We start from the raw sequence: 22,792 nt of genomic DNA on the forward strand, positions 1-22,792 counted from the left end.
CAGAGCTCTTTGGCTGGGTAGCAATATTTTACCTCTAATGACCTCAAACCCGAGCCAGCCATCTTTGCAGGCTCTACAAGACCCTGTTGTGCTGTGAATTGCACCCAGAGGTAGCTGCTGCCTTCACCTGCGCACATCCCTCCCTGCTGGCTCCTGCACGCTCCGAAGGCTTGGGGGGAAGCTCGTCAGAATGTAACAGGTTTTCCTCACTAATTTCAGCTTTCCCATTTAGTCAGCTTCTCCCATTTTTGGATGATCAATCTCTGCTTCTTCTGCATCAGAAGAGGAGCACATGTACTTTGCTGAGATTTTTTTATTGAGGCATTGCAGTTGGAAGCGAACGATCCTCTAGGAAGGGAAGAAGTTGGGATGCTGTATTTTACCAGGTATTTTTTGGTTCTCCTTAAGCATGTATAAATCTATCCCAAAGTTTGTCTTTCTCCCCTCCCTAAACTCCTACCCTTGAAACGTATTTGAAAATTATGAATACTGTTGTTAAATATGTGAAAATAGGGAAGTGAAAACAGAAGGATAACTGGATAGGGGCTCCCACGGGGCTCTTTTTCTTAATCCTGGGTTTTGTTCGGTGAACGTATATTTCTGAGCAGACCCTTGGGCAGAATGCTGGCCGGCTGGACCCTGCTGTTCTGCGAGTCGACAGAGTGGGAGGTAAGTGGCACTAACTAATGGCAATTAGCAGAGGTCTGGACAGCTGCGTGCCCCTGAAGGCATGAGCTCTTCTGGGGGTTGTGTCTTCACAGAGTGGAGCTGTTTGTCACCCTACACGTCACCCTACAGAATATGACAATTTGCATCCCTCCACTGAGGCTTTGCTGTCAGATTTGCTTAGCTGTCTTGCAAGGGAAAAAAAAAAGGGGGGGTTCACTTAATTTTTGCTCCCCAAATCTGTTGAAATAATAGGGCAGGAATGATTAGCCTCTGGGAATTGCCCATCAGCTGCTATCAGTAATAACTTCTTTAATGCCTATGTAGCACTTGACGTTTTTATGACTGATGTGCCAGAAAGGAAACAAAAAGAGTTGGGTTTGTTTTTAAATGGCAAAGGATAGTTTTTGTCTTTTCATTGCAGCTCTCAGGTAATAGTAAGAAAATTGTCCCTCGGCCCCCAGACCAGAAAGCTGCCTCTGACCAAAACGTGATCAGGGACAAGGTGAGAGGCTGAACATGTAGCTCCGAGACCCGGCTGCTCAGTTGCAGGAGGGTTTAGTAAATCCCATATCTCACGCATCCTTGACGGTCTCTCTCCCGCCTCCATCGCCGTTGGCATGTTCCGCAGCGTTCCCGCAGCCCCGACCGACTCAAGCAGCGGCCGCGTGAAAGAGAGGAGCGGGAGCGCCGCATTCCCCCGTCCCGGCTTCGCTTTCGGGCAGGATCCAGCCCTCCAAGATGGATGTTGACTAGGCTCTGGCAGCGCAGCCGAGCGCGGCACAAAGCCGGGCGGCGCGGCGCTGCCCCTGCGCGGCTCTGCCGGGGCCGGCGGGCCGGGCCGGGCCGGGCTCCCCGCGGTGCCGCGGGCTCCCCCCGGGCCCGCCCCTGCGGTGGCGGAGCGGTGGCGGGGCGGGGCGGCCGCGCCCGCGGGGCACCCCCTGCCCGCCCGCCCCGGCGGCAGCAGCGAGACGCGCCGGGCGCCGCCGCTCCGCGCCCCCTCCGCCAAACTTTTGCCGGCGCTCGGCCGCCCCGCGGCTCCTCCCGGGAGGCGAAGCCGGAGCCGTGCCCTCGCCCCGGGCAGCGGCGGGTGCCCGGGGGGCTCCCTGCTTATTTCCCCAGCTTTTTATTGTTTTTCCTCCTTTTTTTTTTTTTCTTCCCCGCGGGGAGGGGTGGGGAAGGGAAGGGGCTATAAAGCGCGAAGGGACGTGCGTGACACAGTCCCCGCTGCAGCCCGTCTCCACCGGAGCGGGGGGCTAGGTCAACACTCGGCCCCCTAAAAATCAACCCAAGCCTCCCCCGCCGCGGGAGGGACGGGACGGGACCGAACGCCGCAAGGTAAGGCAGCGGCAGCGGGGCGGGGAGCGGGGCCGCCCGCGCAGCCCGCTCCGATTGCCCCGGGGCGGGCGGGGGGCGCGGTGCCCCGACCCGGCTGCGGGACCCTCGGCCGGAGCGGGGCCGGGGCCGCGGCCACCCCGGCGCCGTCCCTGCAGCCGCGGCTGCGGCGCTGAGCCCGCGTCCCGGCACCGCTCCGCCGCGGCTTTTGCGGGATGCTGCCGGGAGAAACCTCGGCGCCCTCTCGGATCCCTCCCTCGCCTTCGAGGTTTGTGTTTTCCTTCCTGGTTTTGCCCTCTTGCAGCCCGCGGCGGCCGTGTGCCCCACAGCCCGTGCGGCTGCCGAGAAGCCCGGCTCGTCCTCCGGCGCTGCCGCGGAGCCGGGTGTGTGCCAGGCAGGCAGCGGCTCCGGCTCCGCCAGCATCGTACGTGTTTCTCGGGGAAAAAAGGTGGCTACCAAAAACAAGCAGACAGAAAACTCTACGGTGGGATGGATGTAAGTGCTGAGGTTTGCTACGTGCAGCCTCGGTTCTGTTTTTATTTCGACAGCGCAGAGACAATGGCTACAAAGCGCTGTTTAATCACTTGCAGATAGAACTTTTATAGATTTAAACCTTCGCAGTTAAAGGCTAGCTCTGGTTTTTGAAAAGCTGTGATTCTCTGAGCGCGTTTGTTCTGGATGAATTTAACACTTGAGCGGTAGCGTGCCTTGGTTCCCCGGACGGGTTAGCGCGGTGCCAGGGATGACCGTGATCCTGTCCGTGCCATGCCTCTGGGGCTGCTCTGGAAATCATCCCGATGGACACCGACGTGGACTAGGCAGCCTCTGGAGGGCTGGTTTCAAACAGCGGGTCCTGAAGCTTGTAGCTTCCCTTGGATTTCCCCTCCCCACCAAAGGAGCTGGTTAGCGTCTAGTTACAATGCTAATTAGAAAAATTAAACAGTATCGCTCTTTTTGTGGCTCGACTGAGCTGCAGGAGGCGAGCTCAGAGGGGAGGCAAGGTCCCTGCCGTAAATTCCCGGATCTCCTTGTCCCAGCTGGCTATTTGTGAGCAGCCACAGATAGCAGGAGATGTTCAGTGGCACAAGTGTGGCACTGTCTCCACTGGAGCATCCCGCAGTCAGGCTGCTCTGGCAGCCCACCCAGCACTGAGGCTGGGCTCCCAGCTCAATGCACCCATTTCATGCTTGGTTGAGACAGTGGAGTTGTGCCTGTAAAAGTGGAAGGGGCGAGAGCGATGTGAGGGTGAATTCCTCCCTGGGAGGTTGGCAGCGAGTGATTTATGGCATTGGTGACCCTGGGCAGGCACCGCTGCCTTGGCCATAACCTGGTTTCCATAAAAACAGCGCTTGGGTGTTGGACGCCATCAGCACCCTTGGCTGTGCCGTGAGGAAGAAGGGGGAAAGACTTTGTGTTTCTGCTCAGCCTACTTTGAAAATTGCTGAATCTGAACTATTTTAGGAATGGTACTTCGGATTGCTTCTTGTCAGGAATGCCTCATCCTCCTGGCCGTGCTCTCCTGCCTCATAACCAAATGCGTACCTGCGGGAGAGCTGCCCAGGTCAGCTTTCTAGTGCCACTGCAACTCTCTGAAGTGCTCAGAGCAATGTCTAGAATTGAAAACTTGCTGATATTTGAAGCAGAAGAGGGCTTTTTAAAACACGGAGAGATTTTTTACCTTCTAGTTTGGCCATTAAGAATGTGGTGAGATATGCAGTCGTGCATCACGTGTGGGTATATCCAGGGTTCTGTGGCTGAGTTTGACCCTGTTGTTGAGCACAGTGGTACTTGTTCCTCACAGGCTTTCTGTGTCAGGTGACAATGAGCCCTTCTTAATTTTTTGAGAGCTTTATAATATGTCTGCAAAATTCCTTGTCACGTTTCCATGATGAGGACTGTGGGTGCATCCCACTCTCCTTGTCTCCGTGCAGCCCTGGACAGAAATCCTGTTGATTTCTGTGCTGTGGAGGGTGGGCACCGCAGCGTGTCATTGCAGCCCTACCAGTGAAATGACAAAATATGCATGTCCCACTCCTGAGTGGGGACGTGCCAGGATCTGCTAGCAGCCCCCTGGTACCAGCCACACCTGGCAGGCAGTGGCACATGTGTGACGTGCCACTGGCGTCATGGGGCAGCAGGTCACCTCATGCCCCGGCTGCCCTGGGGAAGATCAGGATTTGGTGGTGAGATGAGAGGGAGTTGGAGCAGTGTGTGGGATGCTGATCCCACCGAGATGACTCTGGGCCCCTTTATTGAGTTGTGAGAAGTTTGTCAGTGAGGCAGAGCTGTGTAGGATCGCCCCGCGCGTCTGTGTTGTTGTGGGTGAGCACTTCGGAAACGCGGAGGAAAAGCTCTGAGGTTTCCCCGATGTTTATAAATACAATCTGGTGCAAACTGTCAAGCAAGCTGTTCAAAATCACGTCACGCCTGCGCTGCCTTCCCCGCTCGGCTTAAATGCCTTCGCAGCAGAGCCGGTGTTCATCTGTCGCTCGGAGCTCCCGGCACGCAGCTCCGGCCCATCTGCGGGGCTTTCCCAGCACCCCTGCCCTCCTCCTGCGAGCCAGGCTGGGGATGCGGCGCTCTGGGCAGGCTCGGTGCCGTGGCTCCGTGTGCAGCACCACCCGCTCATTGGAGCCTGAGCATCCTTCAGCGCTCTCAGAGCCCAGGCTGCCCCAAAGCAACCCGGCTCACAGACCAGAACTGTGTGCCGGGGCAGAAGGGGTGTCTCCAAGTCCCCTTTGTCCTCCTTAGAAGTTTTTCCTACCTTAGATGTCCCCTGAAAATGAAGGGATAAACCCTTTCCTGAAAGCTCCATCCATGCAATGGCCTTCTGCTCCATCCCGTGCCATCAGCAGGGGTGGATGGAGGCCGTTTGCTGGATGTTTCACGCTGAAGTGTGCCAGGGTCTTCTGCCTTAATATATATAAAAAGATGAGATGTTTATTAAACTCAGACCCTGCTTTTTCTTCTGTGATTTACATCCCGAGAGGCTGGTGATAAACAGTTTATTAAAAAGAAATCCTGATTTATTTCTGCAAATGGTTACATTTCAAGCTGGTACCAAATGGTTTTGTAGGAGACCACCTTTTATGCTTCCCACGGCAGCTGAAAGGATTGCTAGAAAAACAATCCAGAATCTAAGTAGGTTTGGATAAAGGCAAGCCAGGAGTGTACGTCAGGGTATGTGGTGCTTTTAAGCAGCGAGGCGGTGGATTTTACCACGGAACATCTGGGCACTGGCTTCAGTTACAGCACAGATTTTAGTGGGATAACAAGTCCTGCTTGGCTTCACGTTCATTTTGAAGTCACTAAACTTTATACGAATAATAAAACTGTAAGCCCATTACTTCACTGTTTGCAAGGGGCTGTTTCAGTCCCCCCTTCGGGGTCTCGCATCTTTCTGGGGCTGGTTTTGTTTTGCTGCGCTAAGTGGGTATTTATCTTCTCAGTGCCTGGCTCGCTTTCGCTGGAGGCAGCTTTGCTAATTTGTAGCGATGGCCACTCCGGGCAGGGCGGGCGGGTTTCCATTCGCCCCCGCCGAACGCGCACGTTTTCCGCATTAGGGGCAGCCTCCCGAAAGCTGCGCGTTTCTCCTTCCCGGCGCTCGAAGGGGCTGAGGTTGCTAACCTGGAGGGCGATAGAGCTGCTCGGGACTACCAGCTCGGCCACTCGTGAGAGTTAAAGCAACTGGGGAGGGTTTGCTTTCTTTTTCTGTTTGGTTATAAAATGCAGAGAAGGGTGGACTGGACTGAAGGGAGGGAAGGGCCGCCTCTTTTATACAAGAAAACAAATTTGCAAGCCCTTACAGATTAGTGCACATAGTGCTGGGAATGCCCCAGCATCAGGGAGGATAACCCCAGCTAGTTTATAGGATCAAGGAATATGTGTTTGGAATATAAGTTCCGTGTGAGAGAGTACTGACAGGCCATGAGACTGATGGTTACGTTGATTGTGGAGCACCTTGTGTGACACGACACCGAGCGTTGGTGAGCTCTTATTTTGGTGTCACTGACTGTATGGGCTATAAACCAGAAGAAGTCAGAATTTCATCCAAGGAAGGAGACTATCCCAGGTAAGACCAGTGAGAAGGGACTGAAGTACTGCTTGAGCTCTGCTAACTCATGAGGGGAGCAGTGAGTGAGCGAGCATCGCTTTGGGGAAAAGGCAGAGTGCAGAAACTGTTGTTTCACATCATGATATGTACTCCTGTGGCAAAAATCCTCATTAGATCAAGCCGGGATAGTTTCTGCCTGAGAAGATGACTCAAATAAGCTTGTGGATGGATGGAAAGAGCTTTGAAGGCTGAGGAGATGTTATGTTTGAAAACTTTAACAAGACGTCATTAGGAACGGAAGTATTTGCCCTTAGATTGGGAAACAGGTCAGGATAATAAATCATAACTCCAGGCAAATGTGCTTAAAGCTGGAAATATATTCAGACGGGAGAGAAAGAGAGCAAATATTAGAAAGAAGTTTATTCTCTCAGAATTAATTTTCTCATTTGCTGCATGCAAGGACACCCACTGAACAGGAGAAGGATTAATGTTAACACAGAGCTGTAACAGGAACCAGCTGAAAATCTCATGACTGCGTGGATGGCTTTGATTGCTCCGCAGGGAGCACGTCAGTCATGTGGGACTCGTCAGAAACAGGCAGTGTGTCATGTCACCTCATGTGTGAGGTAGCTGATAGTCCAGCTTCACCAAAAACCTGATGGGGGCATTTTACAGGACGGGTTTTAAATGACACTGGAGTAATCAGCAGCAGGAGCGGCCTGAGCCAGCCCCACTGCACGACTGCTTCACTAAACATAAATGTGCCTGAGTTACCAGAGGGGAGCAGCACTTCCTGCACAGAGCATCTCGCCGTGGGCTCTGCCCTTGCACCCAGGCAGGTACTTTCAGCATTTCTCACCGATTTCTCAGGGCTCTTCAGGTTTGGCCTGAACTGGGACTGCTCTGGCTTCGGGATAATTAAACTCAGGGGTTAGAGAGATGTTTGTTGCTGGTGTGACAGCTGAGATAGGAAGCAGTGGGTACTTGCTGCTAGCACCTGGAAAACTGAAAAGCAAAAAGCAATAATTTATCTCTCCTACCTCATTCCCTGCTCCACGGGTCCGGATATGACTGCCCCTCCAGTGTGACCCTCGCACGCTCCCAAGGTGACACAGCACTGAGGCCGACACTTCCCCTGTGATTTACAGGGGAAAAGCATTGTTTGCCTAATTGAGTCTCTTTCTTTTTTTTTTTCCCCTGTATTATTTGAGCAAACACAACTTTGTTGAAACTTTATTAGGGGGTGAGAAAAATGATGCTATTCATCTTTCTCACCTTTAACTTGCTCAGTACCCAGACAGAGCAGCACCAGACCAGCCGAGGCGCGGCAGGATCGCGAGTTCCTCACACACATTTGCAGGGATGCTTGAACAGGGAAAGATGTTTGTACAAAGCAGCCAGAATATTGTGAAGAAGTGAGTGCTCCCTCTCTTTCTCTCTGTCTCTCTCTACTTTGTTTAGGTGCAGCAGATTAACTGCTAATTTGTTTTTAGTCAAACAGTCTAAATTTCCCTCAGCATTCTGAAATCCAGAAAACTGATGGAAATTTAGCAGTTTACAGATCGGGATTGTGATGGTGTGGGAAAGCCCAGTGTCTTGGAGCTGCCAGCTGGTCTCTGGATGCGAAGGAAAACATCAGTGTGCAGCATTAACAGTTTCTAGTCCCAGTCTAGTTCCTTCCCTTCCTTTGGCTACTAAATCTCTGTTTAATTCCCTGGGGATTTTCTCTCCTGGGTAAGAATTACTTACTTGAGTATGATTTGTACAACTAATAGGATCTTACCCTTATTTGGGGAAGACCCTAGGGGCTCTTTCAAACTGATTTTTCAGTAATGAGAAATAATGAATAAAAGTCTAATAGTCCTAGGGGGTATTAAAGTTACAATTTTGCAGGGAAGATTTAATATCAGTCGATTAAAACTTTTATAATCCTGTTAGAGTACAATAGTCAGAAAAAAATAGTAAGAGAGAAAATAAGTAGGTTTTAAGACCCTCTCACATCATGTGAACAAGTCTAAATTTAATATTTGAATTAAGCAGGTATTTTAAAGCAAGAGTCTAAGATACCTCTTGCAAGTGTGCGATAGCAGGGTGGCAGGCTCAGGGAAAGAAATGTGCTATGTTAATTAATGGAGCACATTCTAATTCCCTCTCATCTAAGAAAAAGCAGTTGCAAGGTGTTTATGAGGAAATCCAGGCAATTAGGGCTTAAACTAGAAAATGCAATATTCACAGACCTCAGCACAGTGTGTTTCTAGTAGCTCAAAACCTGCTCTGGCTCAGCCTGTTGCTCACAGGGTACGTGAGCATCCCCACTGGGCACTGTGGGGTCACTGTGGGTCTGTTCACCCTGGGACTGGGCAGACCCCAGCTCGTAGCCCTTGGTGAAAGGTGTGGGAGCAAAGTTGGACCCGGGGGCATCGTCCTTGTGAGCAGAGCCCCCCACATGGCCAAGCTTCTGCTGAGATGCTTTGAGGGGACAAAGCACCAAGGAGCAGATACTGTTTTATGAATGCACAGCTTTTTTGGGTTTAGCAATGATCAGCAGTGATGCTGGAATGACGTTTTGTCCTTTAGCAGTAGCTTTCATCCAAGAATGTTGTAGCCATTTCCAGTCGCTGGCAGAGGGACACCCCCAGAAGGCAGCGCTGAATCTCACACCAGAGCTCTCACCATGTCTTCCCCCTTTCTGAACGCAGGAACTCCTCCCTTCTTCTCCCTCTTTTCCTGCTCTGTCAGCCTGGGATGTATGGTTGCCATAAGAGGGCTGGAGGTTTTTGGGCTGTTTGGATGTTCGCTCACCCACGACAGCCCGGCCTCCCCGCCCGCATGGGTTCCCTCCGCTTTTATTGGCAACCAGCACATAAAGGGCTAACCTTTCCCCTGCCAGCCTGCACAAATAAACACTGGCCCAGCAGCAAAGTGCAGCTGAAACCAACCCTTGGAATAATCTGATATTTCAGACCCCTTACCACAGCTCTGCAGGTGACCCTGGCAGGTCTGAACCTCTGGCGCCACATCGCTTTGGAGCACTTGTCCCTTGTGCACTTGGGAACGACTTTCCAGCTTGGAAATGCACAAGTGCATTGCTTAAAAAACAGAAAAGTGCTAGAAGGAAGACTGAAGACTGGCAGCTCCCAAATGTGCTCCTGTCCTGCTTTGGTGTGATGGGCTGGTGAGCTGTGGCTGGACTCGTGGGCTCTTCCAGCCTCTCCAGAGAGGTGAGCGTGTGTCCGCTCTGTCCAAGGCAATCTCCATGGCTCGGCTTCACTGTCTTCCTATGATTTTGCCCTTTGGAGTCAATCCTTGCTCTGTCACATGGCTTCTTAGCCATGGTGGGGTTGAGTGATGCTGGTTGAGCAGCTGGGGGAAGTTTGGATTTTCTCTGGAAGCTGTGGGAAATGTCAGGCACCATGGTGGGAACAGCAGGTAGCTATGTCGAGAAATTTGGAGCAGCTCATGGCCTCCAGTAAGAACTTTCACTAATTTATTGAGCTAATTTCACTAATTTTTCTGTGGGAATCTGGGTCTTTTTTAAAGCAGGATGCTGGGGGAGTAAATAGAAAATTTAGGCAGTGGGAGCATTCCTCCTCTTTCTCATACCTACCCATGTCCTGTCTAAAAGCGAGCATGCAAAGGAGGGAATTTGCTGAGTGATGCCCAGGAGCAGTGCTGAGGCTGGTTGTGCTCCCTGGGATGTGCTTCACCCAGGATGAGCCATCCTGTGCTCTCAGCCACTGCAGCCCCTCAGGAACCAGTGTGTTCTGCTTCCTGGGGATGGTGGGGATCCGTGTGGGAGACAATATCCATGCTGGATCTTGGAGTCTTTGCTGCTGTAACCGTGGCTGAGATCTGCCAGGTCTAACAGTAAGAGTTGCTGGTAGAAATATGTAAATATCAACAGCTTCAGCACTACATTTGATACTCTCCATTTTCAAACACTTGACAAATGTTTACATATTTTCAGCAGCCCTTTTCCAGCTAGGGAAAATGAGACACAACATCTGTGAAATTACTCTGATATGCAACAAATCATTATGAGAGAGCACCTTGAGGGTTCATTAAGGACTTGCAGGGCCTAAGGTTTCCTTTGCATACTTTTAAAGCTGAAGGCAGAAAATACTATAACTGAATCCAGTTTTGGATAGAAAGTGCAATCAGAAAGATTTGCATTCTGATGATAATTAAGGGATTTGAAATCTTGAGGGATCACCTATAAATATAACATGTATTACTGTGGTCACCAGTAATATGTAGGGGTCTCTATTCCCAAATAGAAGAAGTGGAAATGGCCTCAAGCTGTGCCAGAGGAGGTTTAGATTGGATATTAGAAAAAACTTGTTTATTCAAAAGGGTTGTCAAACATTGGAACAGGCTTTCCAGGGCAGTGGTGGAATCACCAATCCTGGAGGTATCTAAAATATGTGTACTTGTGGCACTTGGGGACATGGGTTACAAGTGGCCTCAGCGTGCTGGGTTAATGACTGCACTCAATGGTTTCAGAGAGCTTTTCCAACCTAAACAATTCTCAAATGGGCCAAACTCTGAATTCAGTAGAAAAACTCATCATTCCTTTGGAGTCAGCACCACTGCAGGACCCCACTCTGGGGGCAGCACAGGGATGCAGTCTCTTCCCCAGGTATTGCAGACAAGCACTGTGCGTTGTTCTTGCTGCTGTTTCGCTCTGCTCTTCCAGCTTTCTGGAAAGCTGCTGCTCTTTGTCTGTGCCATGGCAGGTGAGAAGGTGAGAAACCAACAGTGGCAATAAGGGCGGTGTGGTGACATGGCAAAGGAGAATTCCTGGGTCACTGTTGTGGGAATTCTGTGTGTGTAGAGGTGGGGAAGTGAGTGGGAGTAGCAATGCCCGTGGGCTGACTGTGGTTTGTAATCTCGTGTACGTGTGTGGTGGTGTTCCTGATGCCGAGGGAAACTGCACGTCTGATGGAAGCTGTGGGAACCAGCCCCTGTGCACTTGACAGGTTTTCCAAGAAATATTCCCTTTATATATCACCAACCAAAAACTAGAAGGGGAGAAGTGCATAAGGAATTCCAGTGTGCTCATGGCACAGCTTTCCACAGAATGTCAGTGATCAGGTTCTTGCTGGAGCTGCTGGAACTCAGCTTCCACCACTCCTGCTCTGGGAGTCACTCTAGTGACCTGCCTGTCCCTGCCTGTCCTGCTGCTCCCTGCCCTCTGCCAGCCCCTCATGTTCTCCCCTTTAGCAAACACCTTGTTGGCCAGGAGCAGCTGCCATGCCAACACTATTCCCCAGGAATGGCTCAAACAACCTTAACTCCTTTGGTAGTTAATGAAGTTAATGACTCCGGGTTTGTGCTGTAGCACCTTTCCAAGCCCTCCTGCCCCGCTGGTTTGAGGATGCGGCAGCAGGATGCAGATCCTGCTTCTGTTCCTGCTCTGTATCATGCCCTGACATTTCATGTCCGTCCCTGGAGGATTTTGGCGAGGGCGCTCACTCGTAATGTCATCCTGAAGTATTCCAGAGGAACAGTGGGAAACTCTGTGGCAAATACCAACACGCTGGTGTTGGTTGTAATTTGTAATTGTTCGTGTGTTCCTCCCCGCTAATCCCCTTGCTGAAATTCATTACAGAGAGCGAGCAACCTACACCCGGAGAGCTGTGCTGAAGGCAGAATGACTTGGCCAAGGAAAGTAACTATTGTTTTATGATTAAAGGAAAGGATTATATTGGGATTTCCTTGAACAAGGAAAGTCTCTGCCCTACTTTTATTGCTTGTAACAAGGGGATAATAATTACTTTCCATTATAAAACACCCCCAGTGCTTGCGCTGAAAGATTTGTGGTAGAGCTGCGTGGCATTCAGGGCTGGTTATCTGAAATGGCCCGGAGTTGTGCAAACTGAGATTTCTCTGCCTTATTTCTCCTACTGGGGCTCAACCCCTGCTGAGACTATGGAAAAAATTCCTCTACTCTGAGTTGGGTCAGACTCTCCGAGTGTGACATATTTTCCTCTGCAGGAGCTGGTACCAGTCACCTATCCCATGACGCCTGCCCTCTCCAGGAGTGACATCCAGCCACCTGGAGGTTTTGTACAGGCTTGGGAGGATGAGCAGGGGCAGCAGCAGGGATCCAGCCAGTGCTGGAGTGGCCAGGGGAGGTAACATCTGTCCTGGGGGGAGGGCTGCCAGCTGGCTGCCGCCCCGTGCTCCAGCACATCCCTGCTTCCCGTGCTGCTGCCACCCCCTCGCAAGGAGAGGCACGGAACAAACTGAGCATTGTAACGGGGGCCGCCGGGGACGTGTTGTTTGTTTGGGTTTGACACTCGGCGCTGAGTCTCGTGGGCAGAGGTGGCTGTGAAAGAGAGAAGCGCTGGTATGTGGTCTCTGATTGAAAAAAGGAGAACTATGAGGCATTTCCTTGAGTGTCCCAAATGGCATATCTTGGCTCAGCTGGTTTTTGAACTGTCCAGCTGTCACCAGCTCCAGGGTGACGATTTTGATGTGATCAGGGTTGAATCTGTTTCCACTAAAAGTGGAAAAATAAATAAGTCTCAGCTTAGAAACAAAGTAGTCCATGTAAAATTTGATTTTTTTGATACCATATCTCCCCGGCTATGTTTGCTTTTCAACATATCTAATTTGAGACAGCTCTGCATTTTCTAATGATGCCCCTTTGGAAGTAACCTCTCCCCCAAGCTGTAGCTCACTGCCACAGTTGTCTATTAAGATTTGGAAGAAACGTACCCTTATTTCTTCAAACCTTCCTATTTTTACATGGTTGTATTTTTTCCCTGTAATGCCACAGTGATTTGCTTGGCTAAAACAATAATTTTCCCAGCAAAGGAAAATTGTGGGTTGAATTGGAATTACAAGAGGCGCTTGGTTAATCCACAGATTATTGACATGGTGGACCTTCCATGCTTCAAAGGCACCATTATAGTCCATCATGTCCCTGCGTACTTAGGGAGCTTTAATCCATGGATTACAGGTCCCTGAGAGCTCCTGCCCTTCCCAGTTACAGCTGGTCCTGCCAACAGGAGCTGCAATGTCAAGCTGGCTGTGGCACTACATAAAAAATTGGTCTTCAAAATCCACAGAGACAGTGATACACCCTTGCATCCCTATTAGGGCTGCATTCCTTGTCCTGAGCCCCTGGAGAGGTCCCACAGCCCTGCCTGGCCCATGCTTTTCCCCAGGCACCAAGCAGTACCAGACAACAAGTTTTCAAAAGCAATGTTTAAAAAAAAAAAAAAGGAACCACAAAAAAGCCCAAATGAAAAGCATACCAAGCGTTTTCCACATCCTTTAGGGAATAGTCAGTATTAAACAGCAGGCCTTCACTTTTCCCCTCTGGTCTCCCCCTAAACAAACAAACTGAGCAGCTCCCAGTAAATGCTTAAGTTGCAAAGGCATTATTTTTCCTTGTTTGCACATTAAAAATAACTAACTGCATTGCAATCCAAATTTATAAGCGCTTTTAAACTCCTCTGGTGCTCAGGTGATAACTGTGTGTGCTGAGGTGCATGTATTTGTGGCATATATCTCTGGAAATGGAGTGTATCATGGAAAAGCTCATGGCCTCTTTACTTGCAGCATTCCTATAATAAGTCAAAGAAGTCACACAGTGCCCTTTTATTTCCAAAGCTGGAATTAAATCATGTCAATAAATCTGCACACTTATTATGAGATGCAGCACGGGTAATGTAAACAGAAAAAAAAAAAAAAAACCACCCCCAGCACAGCAGAGTTTAAAAATAAGATGTAAGGAGGGAAAAAAGTTACCCACCCATACAATAAAAAGAGTAGAAATGCAACACAAGAGCACTGTGTCAGGCAGTGCCTTGAAATTATCCTCACTAAATTACAGTTGTGCTCTTCCCACTCTCTGTAATTTACATGAGGGTTTGGTTATTCCAGACGCATTTGCTCCAGGTGAACCCGCACCTTTTTTGTTTTGCTGTTGTAAATCCTTCACAGGTCTGGGTGACCTGCAGACAGCTGAGGAGTAAAGCAAATTATTTCCATAGATCCAGGAAGATGACTGTGAACAGGTGCTGGTGTTGCATGTGGTGAACCCAGTACTTTGCTCCCTTTTCCCATAGCATCGGTGTGTTCGGTGAGATTGAGCCTTCCTGTGAAATAAATGCAAATCCTGTCCTCCAAACAGGAGGACGCAACTGCTTGGATCCCCAAGAGCTGAACAAAATGGATTCTTGGCTTGCTGGGTGGGGTTTCTGTGGTGGGATGTAGGCAGGGAGCCTCTGATCCCTTACAGAGTATACCCTGCACAGCCACGTTTCAATGCTGGGAAAGAAGGTCAGCCAGAAAATACCGTAGGCTAGAGCAGGGAAATCAAAAATGGGGTGATTTCATTTGTCCCCAAGGCCACCTGCTTGTGGCTTGGGTTGAGGATGTGCCCACCCTGCTGAGCCTGTGGGAAAACCCCATGAGGTGCTGCCAAAGCTCCAGTTAATTTGTCCCTCAACTCAGGACCTAAGCTAGCTGTAAATCCCATTGTCCTCTCCATTTCTGGTCCTATTTGCAGGTTACCTGGAGACCTGCAGATGGAGTTTGTTACCTGGAGGTTTTAAAGGCAGGAGAGAGCGATGTGTAGGGCTTTTGTAGGTGGGATTTTGGCAAGGCTGGGTAAGGAGATTATTAAAAATGTAAGAATTAATTGTAACTGTCATAAAACCCACAATCTGACTTAAGTTATTTTCATGTATGTGCTTATAACTAAAATTTATAAAATGGCATTTATGAAATTAATATTTTTACTTTGTGCAAAAAGGAAAAAGCCCCAAGCCTCTGGCAAGGTGGTGACATTTTGGAGTGTTTAAAATCATGTATCTCCCTCTCCAATGTACAGCATGTATTTTTCATCTGTTGATCTTTTTCGGTAAATACACCTGGGTTCATTAAGCAAACATCTCCTGAGGTGTGGCTCTTGCTACTGCAGTGTTTGTATAGCCTGGGAACTGCTCACCTGGGGACGGCACTGCCACATTCCAGGTTCAAGTCCAAGGAAACCCTGGCCACCTGCCCTGGCATCCCTCAGCCTGCTCAGGTTCAGTGTCCTGGTGCCTGGCAGGCCAAACCGAGTGGCCTTGTCCCCCGAGAGCAGCCCTGCCTGGGAGGAGATGGCACCCTCTGGATGCTCCATGCTCAGTCTGACTACCCAGCTCAGTCAGCCCGCACGACTTTTCCCTCTGGGTTTGAGGCTCAGTTGAGACAGAGTTTGGGGAAGAAGTGAAAGGTAAAGACGGGCCATTAGAGGGCACTTTTGCAATCCTGGAGAAGGAAAACGGTGCTTATTATTTCACTTAGGACTGTTTATATTGGCACTCTCTTAAACTCAGTGATAAACAGCAGGAAAATCCCTCCAGTCAGCAGGAATATATCAATAAAATATTGACTCAGAGTTTAAAAGAAAAGAAAACAAGACAAACTTGTAGAAAACTGAATAAAAGACATTTAAGGCGGTGGCACAGCCTAGAGAACAAAAAAATCACACGACCTACTTCATGTAATTTGTGTGGCTTAGCAGTGCAGTGCTTAGGCCTCAGCTTGTACCTGGATTCTAAAAATGAATTCAAAACAAGAAAATTGTTTTTTGGGAGCTTCTGAGGGCTGGGTGGCAGAGCATGAATTCACAGGCTCACATCTAGCAAGTGCATCTTCCGAGGGACTCTGTCGAAGTCACTGGTGAGCTTGCCCAGAAACAAACACGGGATGAATAAATGGGCTTTTTGCTTTGCTCTTGATGTTTTGCATGAGTAAACTACAGAGGGTTTAATTTGAAACCCTGCCAAATGATAATGAGTGCGCTGCAAAAACTAAAATCTGTTTATTAACTGGTGTGAAAGGGTGGTGTAACAGTGACAGCACAGCTTCCAAAAACTGTGAGCGAGGTTTGGATGCCTCTTTGCTGTTGTCCTGCTTTTGGAAGTGTTGTGCATGAAAATTGGGCCCATTTTGAGCCTCTGAGGTTAGATATGTGAAAATGAAAGCACCCAAAATTCCATTAATTTGTCAAAGAACAGAGATTATGAAAGTTTCCTTTTTCAGTAACAGTTGACAACTTTGCAAGGTATTTCATGTGTGGGACGGGCAGGGATATAGAACTAAATTTAATGTGTCTTTTTGGAGTTATTTTTAAGCCGAAATGCTTTTACAATTAGATAAAGAAATTGGAGACAAATCTGTACCTTGTCACTGCTCTGTAGCTGTTAAGGGCGGCAGAAACACTGTTTATGGGAGTTTTTAAAGTGCATTAGCTAGTGAAATTATTTAAGAAGTGAAGCTTAGCCTATAATCAAAATGGTTTATTTTAGTAGAGGTTACATTGCACTGGAACTGACTATGGGAATACACAGGATTGCAGTTTCAGGGGGTTCATGTGGAGGACGCTGTCCGCAGAAAGCGTCAGAGTTTCTTACCTAACCAAATAATCTGCTGTAACTGTTGTGATTAAGTTGGAAGGAATTTCATCCCTGTTGGCCAACAATAACACTCGAAAAATCAATAAACAGCATGTTAGAGCACACGAAACTCATCGTGCTTTGTGTGAGAGGAGCTTTCTGCTGGCTTTGGTGACTCAAGCCAGCAAGTATTTTGACTTATGATCTTTGCTCCAAAAGGTCAAATGTCTTTAACTTCACTGGTAAGTATCAGCACTTCAGTCTGAATTTGTGGAACTATAGCCACTGTCATCAAAAGCTAACTCAGGACCTGTTTGGGATAAATTTTGACAAAGGCTGGGAAAGCTAAATCAGGATTTACCTGTAGGTAGCAATTGCATGTGTTGGGTGAAGCCCTGGCCTCCTTTCCTTTCTGCAGGGCAGAGCACTGCGGTAGCCTGTCATTAAACCATCCCAAATGATAACAGAGCACACCATTTGAGACCTAAAATTGCATCCTGTGCGGGTGCACATCGCTCCTGGCTCACAGATACTGCTGAGTTTGCCATGTGTTTTCCCTGTCCCATCACCCATTTCAATAGAAAAGTAGAAAGATGAAGGAACTGAGCTGGACAGCAGGAGTTGGAAAAAACAGTAGAAAGGAGGGAGGGAATGAGCTGATATCAGTGGAGAGCAGAGTGGAGGGGTGAGTGGAGGGGGACCTGCATGTTGCTGGAAGGAATGAATAAATAATGTCAGAGGCAGAGGAAGAAAAATGAGGGTGAAAATAGCCCTCCACAGCCTTGCTGGTGTCAGAAGCTCTGCTGTGCAGCATTTGGGTGGCTGTGTTGAGCTGTCCTGAGAGCACGACAGGCAGGAGAGTTGGAGGCAGCAGGGAGAGGGATTTAGGAAAAGGAGTTTTAGTATGGCTTGGACTTCAGAGTGCCGCTTCTCAAGGAGCTTTATGTTTGCTACTTTTACATAAAATATTATGGGTGGTGGGAAAAAGAACTATCTCAGTGACAGATTTCATCTTAAAGGAAGAATTTGCTATAAAGTAGTAGTTGCTTCACAGTGTGGTACCCAGAGCAGTGCATGACTGCACACTCAGCCAAGAGACAAGATAAAACTGTTCCTGGCAGCTCAGCTTTTTACCATGTTTCTCCCCAAAATCAGTGCTAACACAGTTAAGGCAATTGCCTAAACATTTTTTTTTCTTTCTTCTCCTAATTAAAAATGGTTATCATTTAAAAATTTAAACTTGATACTTTTGTACCAGAAATGGGCTGTTTCCCCTTCCCCCCCCATCCCAGAGCCATTATATATGAGATCATCTACTCTACTGAAAGGAGATTTCCAGCCTATCCCACTGTATATTTTAGGGTAGTAATTTCTGACCTAGTTATAGACATAATAATGAAAGGCTGAGATTATGAATTATTATGCCTAATTTGTAAAGGATTCTCTGCTTTTGTGTTTTGCAATTCCCATCAGGCTTGAGGATTAAGCCCTGCTGAATTGCATGCTAATACCAATGTGCTTTGAATATGTGTGGGTTTGTATCACATGTTTTCCTAATTCGCTATTTTTGTCAAGAACAGTTTCACTGGAAATATTTACTTTCCAGAGGATTGTTGGAAGCCCAACCAAAGTCTCCTAGGGGGAGCAAAGCCCATGTACCCTCCATCTGCTCTGTGCTTACTGTAGCTCCCAAGGCCAGCGAGCTCAGTTTCTGCTGTAGAAAAACATCAAAGTGTAACTCACAGAAGTATGTGGAAGGCTTTTGCTCTTTGGTAGCGATTCCAATTTGAAAGCAATGCCTGGGCTTGCTTCGGTGACAGTTCAGGATGGGCAAATCTTGGTGACACCCTTGATCCAAGCGCTGTGACAGTGAGAGCTCAGTCCTTACAGCGAGTTTTCCTGGTGTTAGTGTGACAGTGAAGGTGCCTGCAAAACACAAAGTGCATGTGAGGTTGTTGTAGGTGTGCCCACGTTCCAGCACAGACGAGCTGCACGTGGTGCCCCTCCTGAGGTGGGACTCCCTGTTGTTGCTGCAGGATGCTCCTGCTGCGCTGCCCGCTGCCACTCCTGCTGCTGCTGCTGCTGCCACTCGACTCCAGGCCCCAGAAGCTGCCCACCAGGGATGAGGAGCTCTTCCAGATGCAGATTCGGGACAAGGCATTCTTCCACGACTCGTCAGTCATCCCCGACGGAGCTGAAATCAGCAGCTACCTCTTCCGAGACACCCCCAAAAGGTACTTCTGTCTGGCCCAAGTGAGGAAGCGGAAATTTGAAGACAGTAGCTCTGGTTGCTGGGTGCGTTGAGATAAAAACTGGATCCCAACCAGAAAAATATAAATGCCGGTGTTCTGTTTGGTGAAGTAAAAATGTGAGCTTCCAGCCCAATCTGGCCTCCCCAGCTGAGGATCTGTCCAATTTACTTGATTTCTGGGATAAGCCCAGAGCGCCCCCAGACTGCAGAATTTCCCTGAAGTGGGGCCACTAACCATGTCTGGAGGCAACGGGAGCGGGAAGGAAATGAGAAACTATAGCCTTGACCCACCCACACTTGTCCCTCTTCATTGTTCCCTACTGTGCTTTAAAGAAGCAGCATTAGGCAGCCTGGTCTGAAATCCCCACTTCCCAAACTCCACCCTATGGGTCAGAAAATACTGAGAGATTAGACTGGGGAAGAACCTGAGGCTCCAGAGAGTTTAGGAAAGAGCTGCATTGCCTCATACCACATACCTCCTCCAACCTTCATTGGTGAGGAACATTTTACAATAGGTGATGGAGGATGTGGGAGGGCAGCTGGGTGTGTGTGTGTATCTGTATGTGCTTACCTGGATACAATGTAATATGTGTGACCTGCTGGGAAGAGCATCTCCCTAAGTTCCAGGAGACATCCTGGAACTTAGGGAGAGATGAGTTTCCCTCATTGATATCTCTGTGATTATTTGTATCTAGGTAGTATAGGGATAGAAGGTAAAGCTGCTGGAGGGGAGGAGGCCAGAAACTTCTCTGCTCTGCCTTGACACACCAGCCTTTCCATACTTCCTCTGCCTGCTGGTAACACTTTGTCTCTGTGGCCCCACCAAGACCGTCCTTGATGGTGTCCAGCCAATCCCTGCCAGCTGGCTGGCATCAGGAGTTCCTGACATGTGGGTCTGTCACCCTTCCTCTAGGTATTTCTTCGTGGTTGAAGAGGACAACACTCCCTTAGCAGTGACAGTGACACCGTGCGATGCCCCTCTGGAGTGGAAACTGAGTGTGCAGGAGCTCCCAGAGGAAGCCAGTGGGGAAGGATCAGGTAACAAACCATCAGCAACTTCCCCTGTCCCCTTCCCTGCTTTTCTCCTGGATTTAAGGTTCCTCAAACACTGAGTCTCACAGCAGGCCTGTCTTTATGATCTCCTGCTGTTTCGGTCTTCCAGTGCAGGAGATTGACAACAGGCAGCAACATGAAAAGGAAAAGGACTGCAAAGAAATAAAAACTGAGGTTACAGTCATTGGGGTCTGGATGCTGCCAGAGCAAACTGTGTTTGCCTAGAGTGACTCATTTTGTTGGGGGCTTTGCTGTGAGGTGTTTACGCAAGATAAAGCTGGAGAGACAGGGCTGACATTGCAGCAGGACTGAGCTCACCCCTTGGAAGGACTCATCTCCAGACACGGAGCCATGTAGCTTCTGCTCAGGAGAGAAAAGGGCTGCCAGAGCATCTGACACATGTGCTGACCTGTCCCACACACCACATGGTATGGCAGACACACCTCTGGTCCAGACTGTGTTTAGCCACAAAATTTTAGTGTGACTCAGATGGCCAAAGCCAAGGGTCCGCATCCAGGAAGAGGAAGGTGAGCGAGTTTCCCCTGGGGAAATATGCATGGCAACTCCAAGTGGGATGCCTGACACTCCAGTGGACGGTATTAGCTACCATTCATGAGATTCCATTAACACTGATCAGGTGGAGTTTCTTTTGTGTTGGGGTTTAACCTGAGTGCCAAACCAATTTTCCTCTCTGATTTGACGGAAGTATTGATCAATTTCCTCTTACTCAGAAGACAAAAATCTTCCTTTTACGTCTCACTTTTGTATTTTATGTAGTAAAATGTGCCTTTTAGAGTTCTGTTTTTTCACATTTGCAGGGAGTGTCTGTACAAATGTTTTCTTTTGCTTGTATTCCAGGTGACCCAGAGCCCCTTGAGCAACAGAAACAGCAGATTACCAACGAGGAAGGCACAGAGCTCTTCTCCTACAAAGGCAACGACGTGGAGTACTTTGTGTCCTCTAGTTCCCCCTCTGGGCTGTACCAGCTGGATCTGCTGTCGACAGAGAAAGACACCCATTTTAAAGTGTATGCGACCACGACTCCGGAGTCGGACCAGCCTTATCCTGAGTTACCTTACGATCCCAGAATCGATGTCACCTCTCTGGGACGTACAACGGTGACGTTGGCATGGAAACCGAGCCCCACGGCCTCCTTACTGAGACAGCCCATCCAGTACTGCATAGTCATCAACAAAGAGCACAACTTCAAAAGCCTCTGTGCTGTTGAAGCCAAGCTCAGCTCTGATGATGCCTTCATGATGGCTCCAAAGCCAGGTCTGGATTTCAGTCCCTTTGACTTTGCCCATTTTGGCTTCCCTGCAGACAGCAACTCTGGCAAAGAACGTGGTTTCCTAAAATCGTCCAAGTTTGGGCGGCAAACGCCCCCAAAGCCGAGAGTTGACCTGCATAAAGTTTGTATTGGGAACAAGAACATCTTCACCGTGTCTGACCTGAAGCCAGACACGCAGTACTACTTTGACATGTTTGCAGTGAACACCAACACCAACATGAGCACCGCCTATGTCGGCACCTTTGCCAGGACCAAGGAGGAGGCGAAGCAGAAAACAGTTGAGCTGAAGGATGGCAAAGTTACAGATGTGTTCATTAAAAGAAAGGGAGCCAAATTTCTACGTTTTGCCCCTGTTTCATCTCACCAAAAAGTCACCTTTTCCATTCATTCCTGCCTGGATGCTGTTCAGATCCAAGTTAGGAGGGATGGAAAACTCCTCTTGTCTCAAAGCGTGGAGGGCGTGCGGCAGTTCCAGCTCCGGGGGAAAGCAAAAGCTAAATACCTTATTAGGCTGAAGGGCAGCAAGAAAGGCGCTTCCATGCTGAAGATCCTGGCTACAACCAGGCCTAACAAGCAGTCGTTCCCTTCCCTTCCCGAAGACACGCGGATCAAAGCCTTTGACAAGCTCCGCACGTGTTCCTCGGTCACCGTGGCATGGCTGGGCACGCAGGAGAGGAACAAATTCTGCATCTACAAGAGGGAAGTGGATGACAATTACAACGAAGAGCAGAAGAAAAGAGAGCAGAACCAGTGCTTGGGTCCAGACACGAGGAAGAAGTCGGAAAAGGTTCTGTGTAAATACTTCCACAGCCAGAACATCCAGAAAGCAGTGACCACAGAGACAATCAGAGGCCTGCAGCCTGGCAAGTCCTACCTGCTGGATGTTTACGTGATAGGGCACGGCGGGCACTCGGTGAAATACCAGAGCAAACTGGTGAAGACCAGGAAGTTCTGTTAGTGCCCCTGGACAGAAGAACACAGGGAACTCCGAACTGAGCATTATCCTGCTTCCGAGTATACGGATTGACTACTTGCACAGCTGAGAAGTTGTGACCTGTATTTGTACTGTGTAGAAAAGATATCAACTTGTATATTTATGTTTACATAAGTCTTTGTCTGGAGGAACTGAGGCTGGTGCTGTCTGGTAGCACCTGGCAGCAGTGTTATCATGTGTCCAGTGACCCACATGTGATGCTCAGTAGATATCCAAGGTAGCAGAAAACCTCGGAGGAACTGGCACGCCTTTGCTTCCATATTGCATGAACTGCTTCTAAATTATTTTATACTTTAAGAGGCTGAGATACATCATTTGTTCACCTTGTTACTCACACACAACTCACAGACATATGCCCTTTCTCTCAGTGTAGATGGTAGGGTTTCTGTAAATTATTTTATAGAGTCTTGTTTTAAATGTTTATGTTTCTATGATTGTAAACTATTAAAATCTCCCCCCAACAAAATACAGATTTAAACTAAGTATTAACTGTGCTGCACATGAAGCAGTTTCATTGCTAATGTAAATTCTTACCTAGCTGATTTTCATGTTTAAATACTGTATGTATTTCATGTACAAAGTTGCCATAACGTTATATTCCTGTACATAAAATTATAAAATATTAGATTATATAGTATTGGCTTTTTGTTGGCTTTTTTTTTTTTTGACATTTTAAGTGGGCAGACAGATGGGGGGACAGAATAGGCACGCTGAAACTTGAACTGAATTCAGTTTTCCTGTTTCATCA

The 22,792-nt window shown here is 48.6% G+C and overlaps 1 protein-coding gene across 5 annotated transcripts; it reads left to right on the top strand.

Annotated features, from left to right (window-relative positions):
* Nucleotides 1-137: 137 nt before the first annotated feature.
* NDNF (neuron derived neurotrophic factor) lies at nucleotides 138-22,681 on the top strand. Of its 5 annotated transcripts, none has more exons than XM_038136149.1 (4): nucleotides 138-386; nucleotides 18,492-18,689; nucleotides 19,620-19,744; nucleotides 20,618-22,681. In XM_038136149.1, the coding sequence occupies exons 1-4, from the start codon at nucleotides 370-372 to the stop codon at nucleotides 22,006-22,008; spliced, it is 1,731 nt and encodes a 576-aa protein (XP_037992077.1). In that variant the 5' UTR covers nucleotides 138-369; the 3' UTR covers nucleotides 22,009-22,681. The 5 variants fall into 5 exon arrangements, with proteins under 5 accessions (XP_037992077.1, XP_037992079.1, XP_037992076.1 ...); XM_038136151.1 differs by lacking the exon at nucleotides 138-386 and adding an exon at nucleotides 1,586-2,004; XM_038136148.1 differs by lacking the exon at nucleotides 138-386 and adding an exon at nucleotides 2,052-2,269.
* Nucleotides 22,682-22,792: the final 111 nt, after the last annotated feature.

Source organism: Motacilla alba, chromosome 4 (genome assembly GCF_015832195.1).
Source record: "Motacilla alba alba isolate MOTALB_02 chromosome 4, Motacilla_alba_V1.0_pri, whole genome shotgun sequence".
Taxonomy (NCBI): domain Eukaryota; kingdom Metazoa; phylum Chordata; class Aves; order Passeriformes; family Motacillidae; genus Motacilla; species Motacilla alba.

What these genes read in the sequence shown, in the direction of transcription:
- NDNF (XM_038136147.1), top strand. Translation starts at nt 6,815, where the DNA reads ATGTGCCTGAGTTACCAGAGGGGAGCAGCACTTCCTGCACAGAGCATC. An exon ending in CTGCCCTTGCACCCAGGCAG is followed by an intron (nt 6,895 to 18,491) that starts GTACTTTCAGCA and finishes TTGTTGCTGCAG; the next exon opens with GATGCTCCTGCTGCGCTGCC. An exon ending in AGCCAGTGGGGAAGGATCAG is followed by an intron (nt 19,745 to 20,617) that starts GTAACAAACCAT and finishes CTTGTATTCCAG; the next exon opens with GTGACCCAGAGCCCCTTGAG.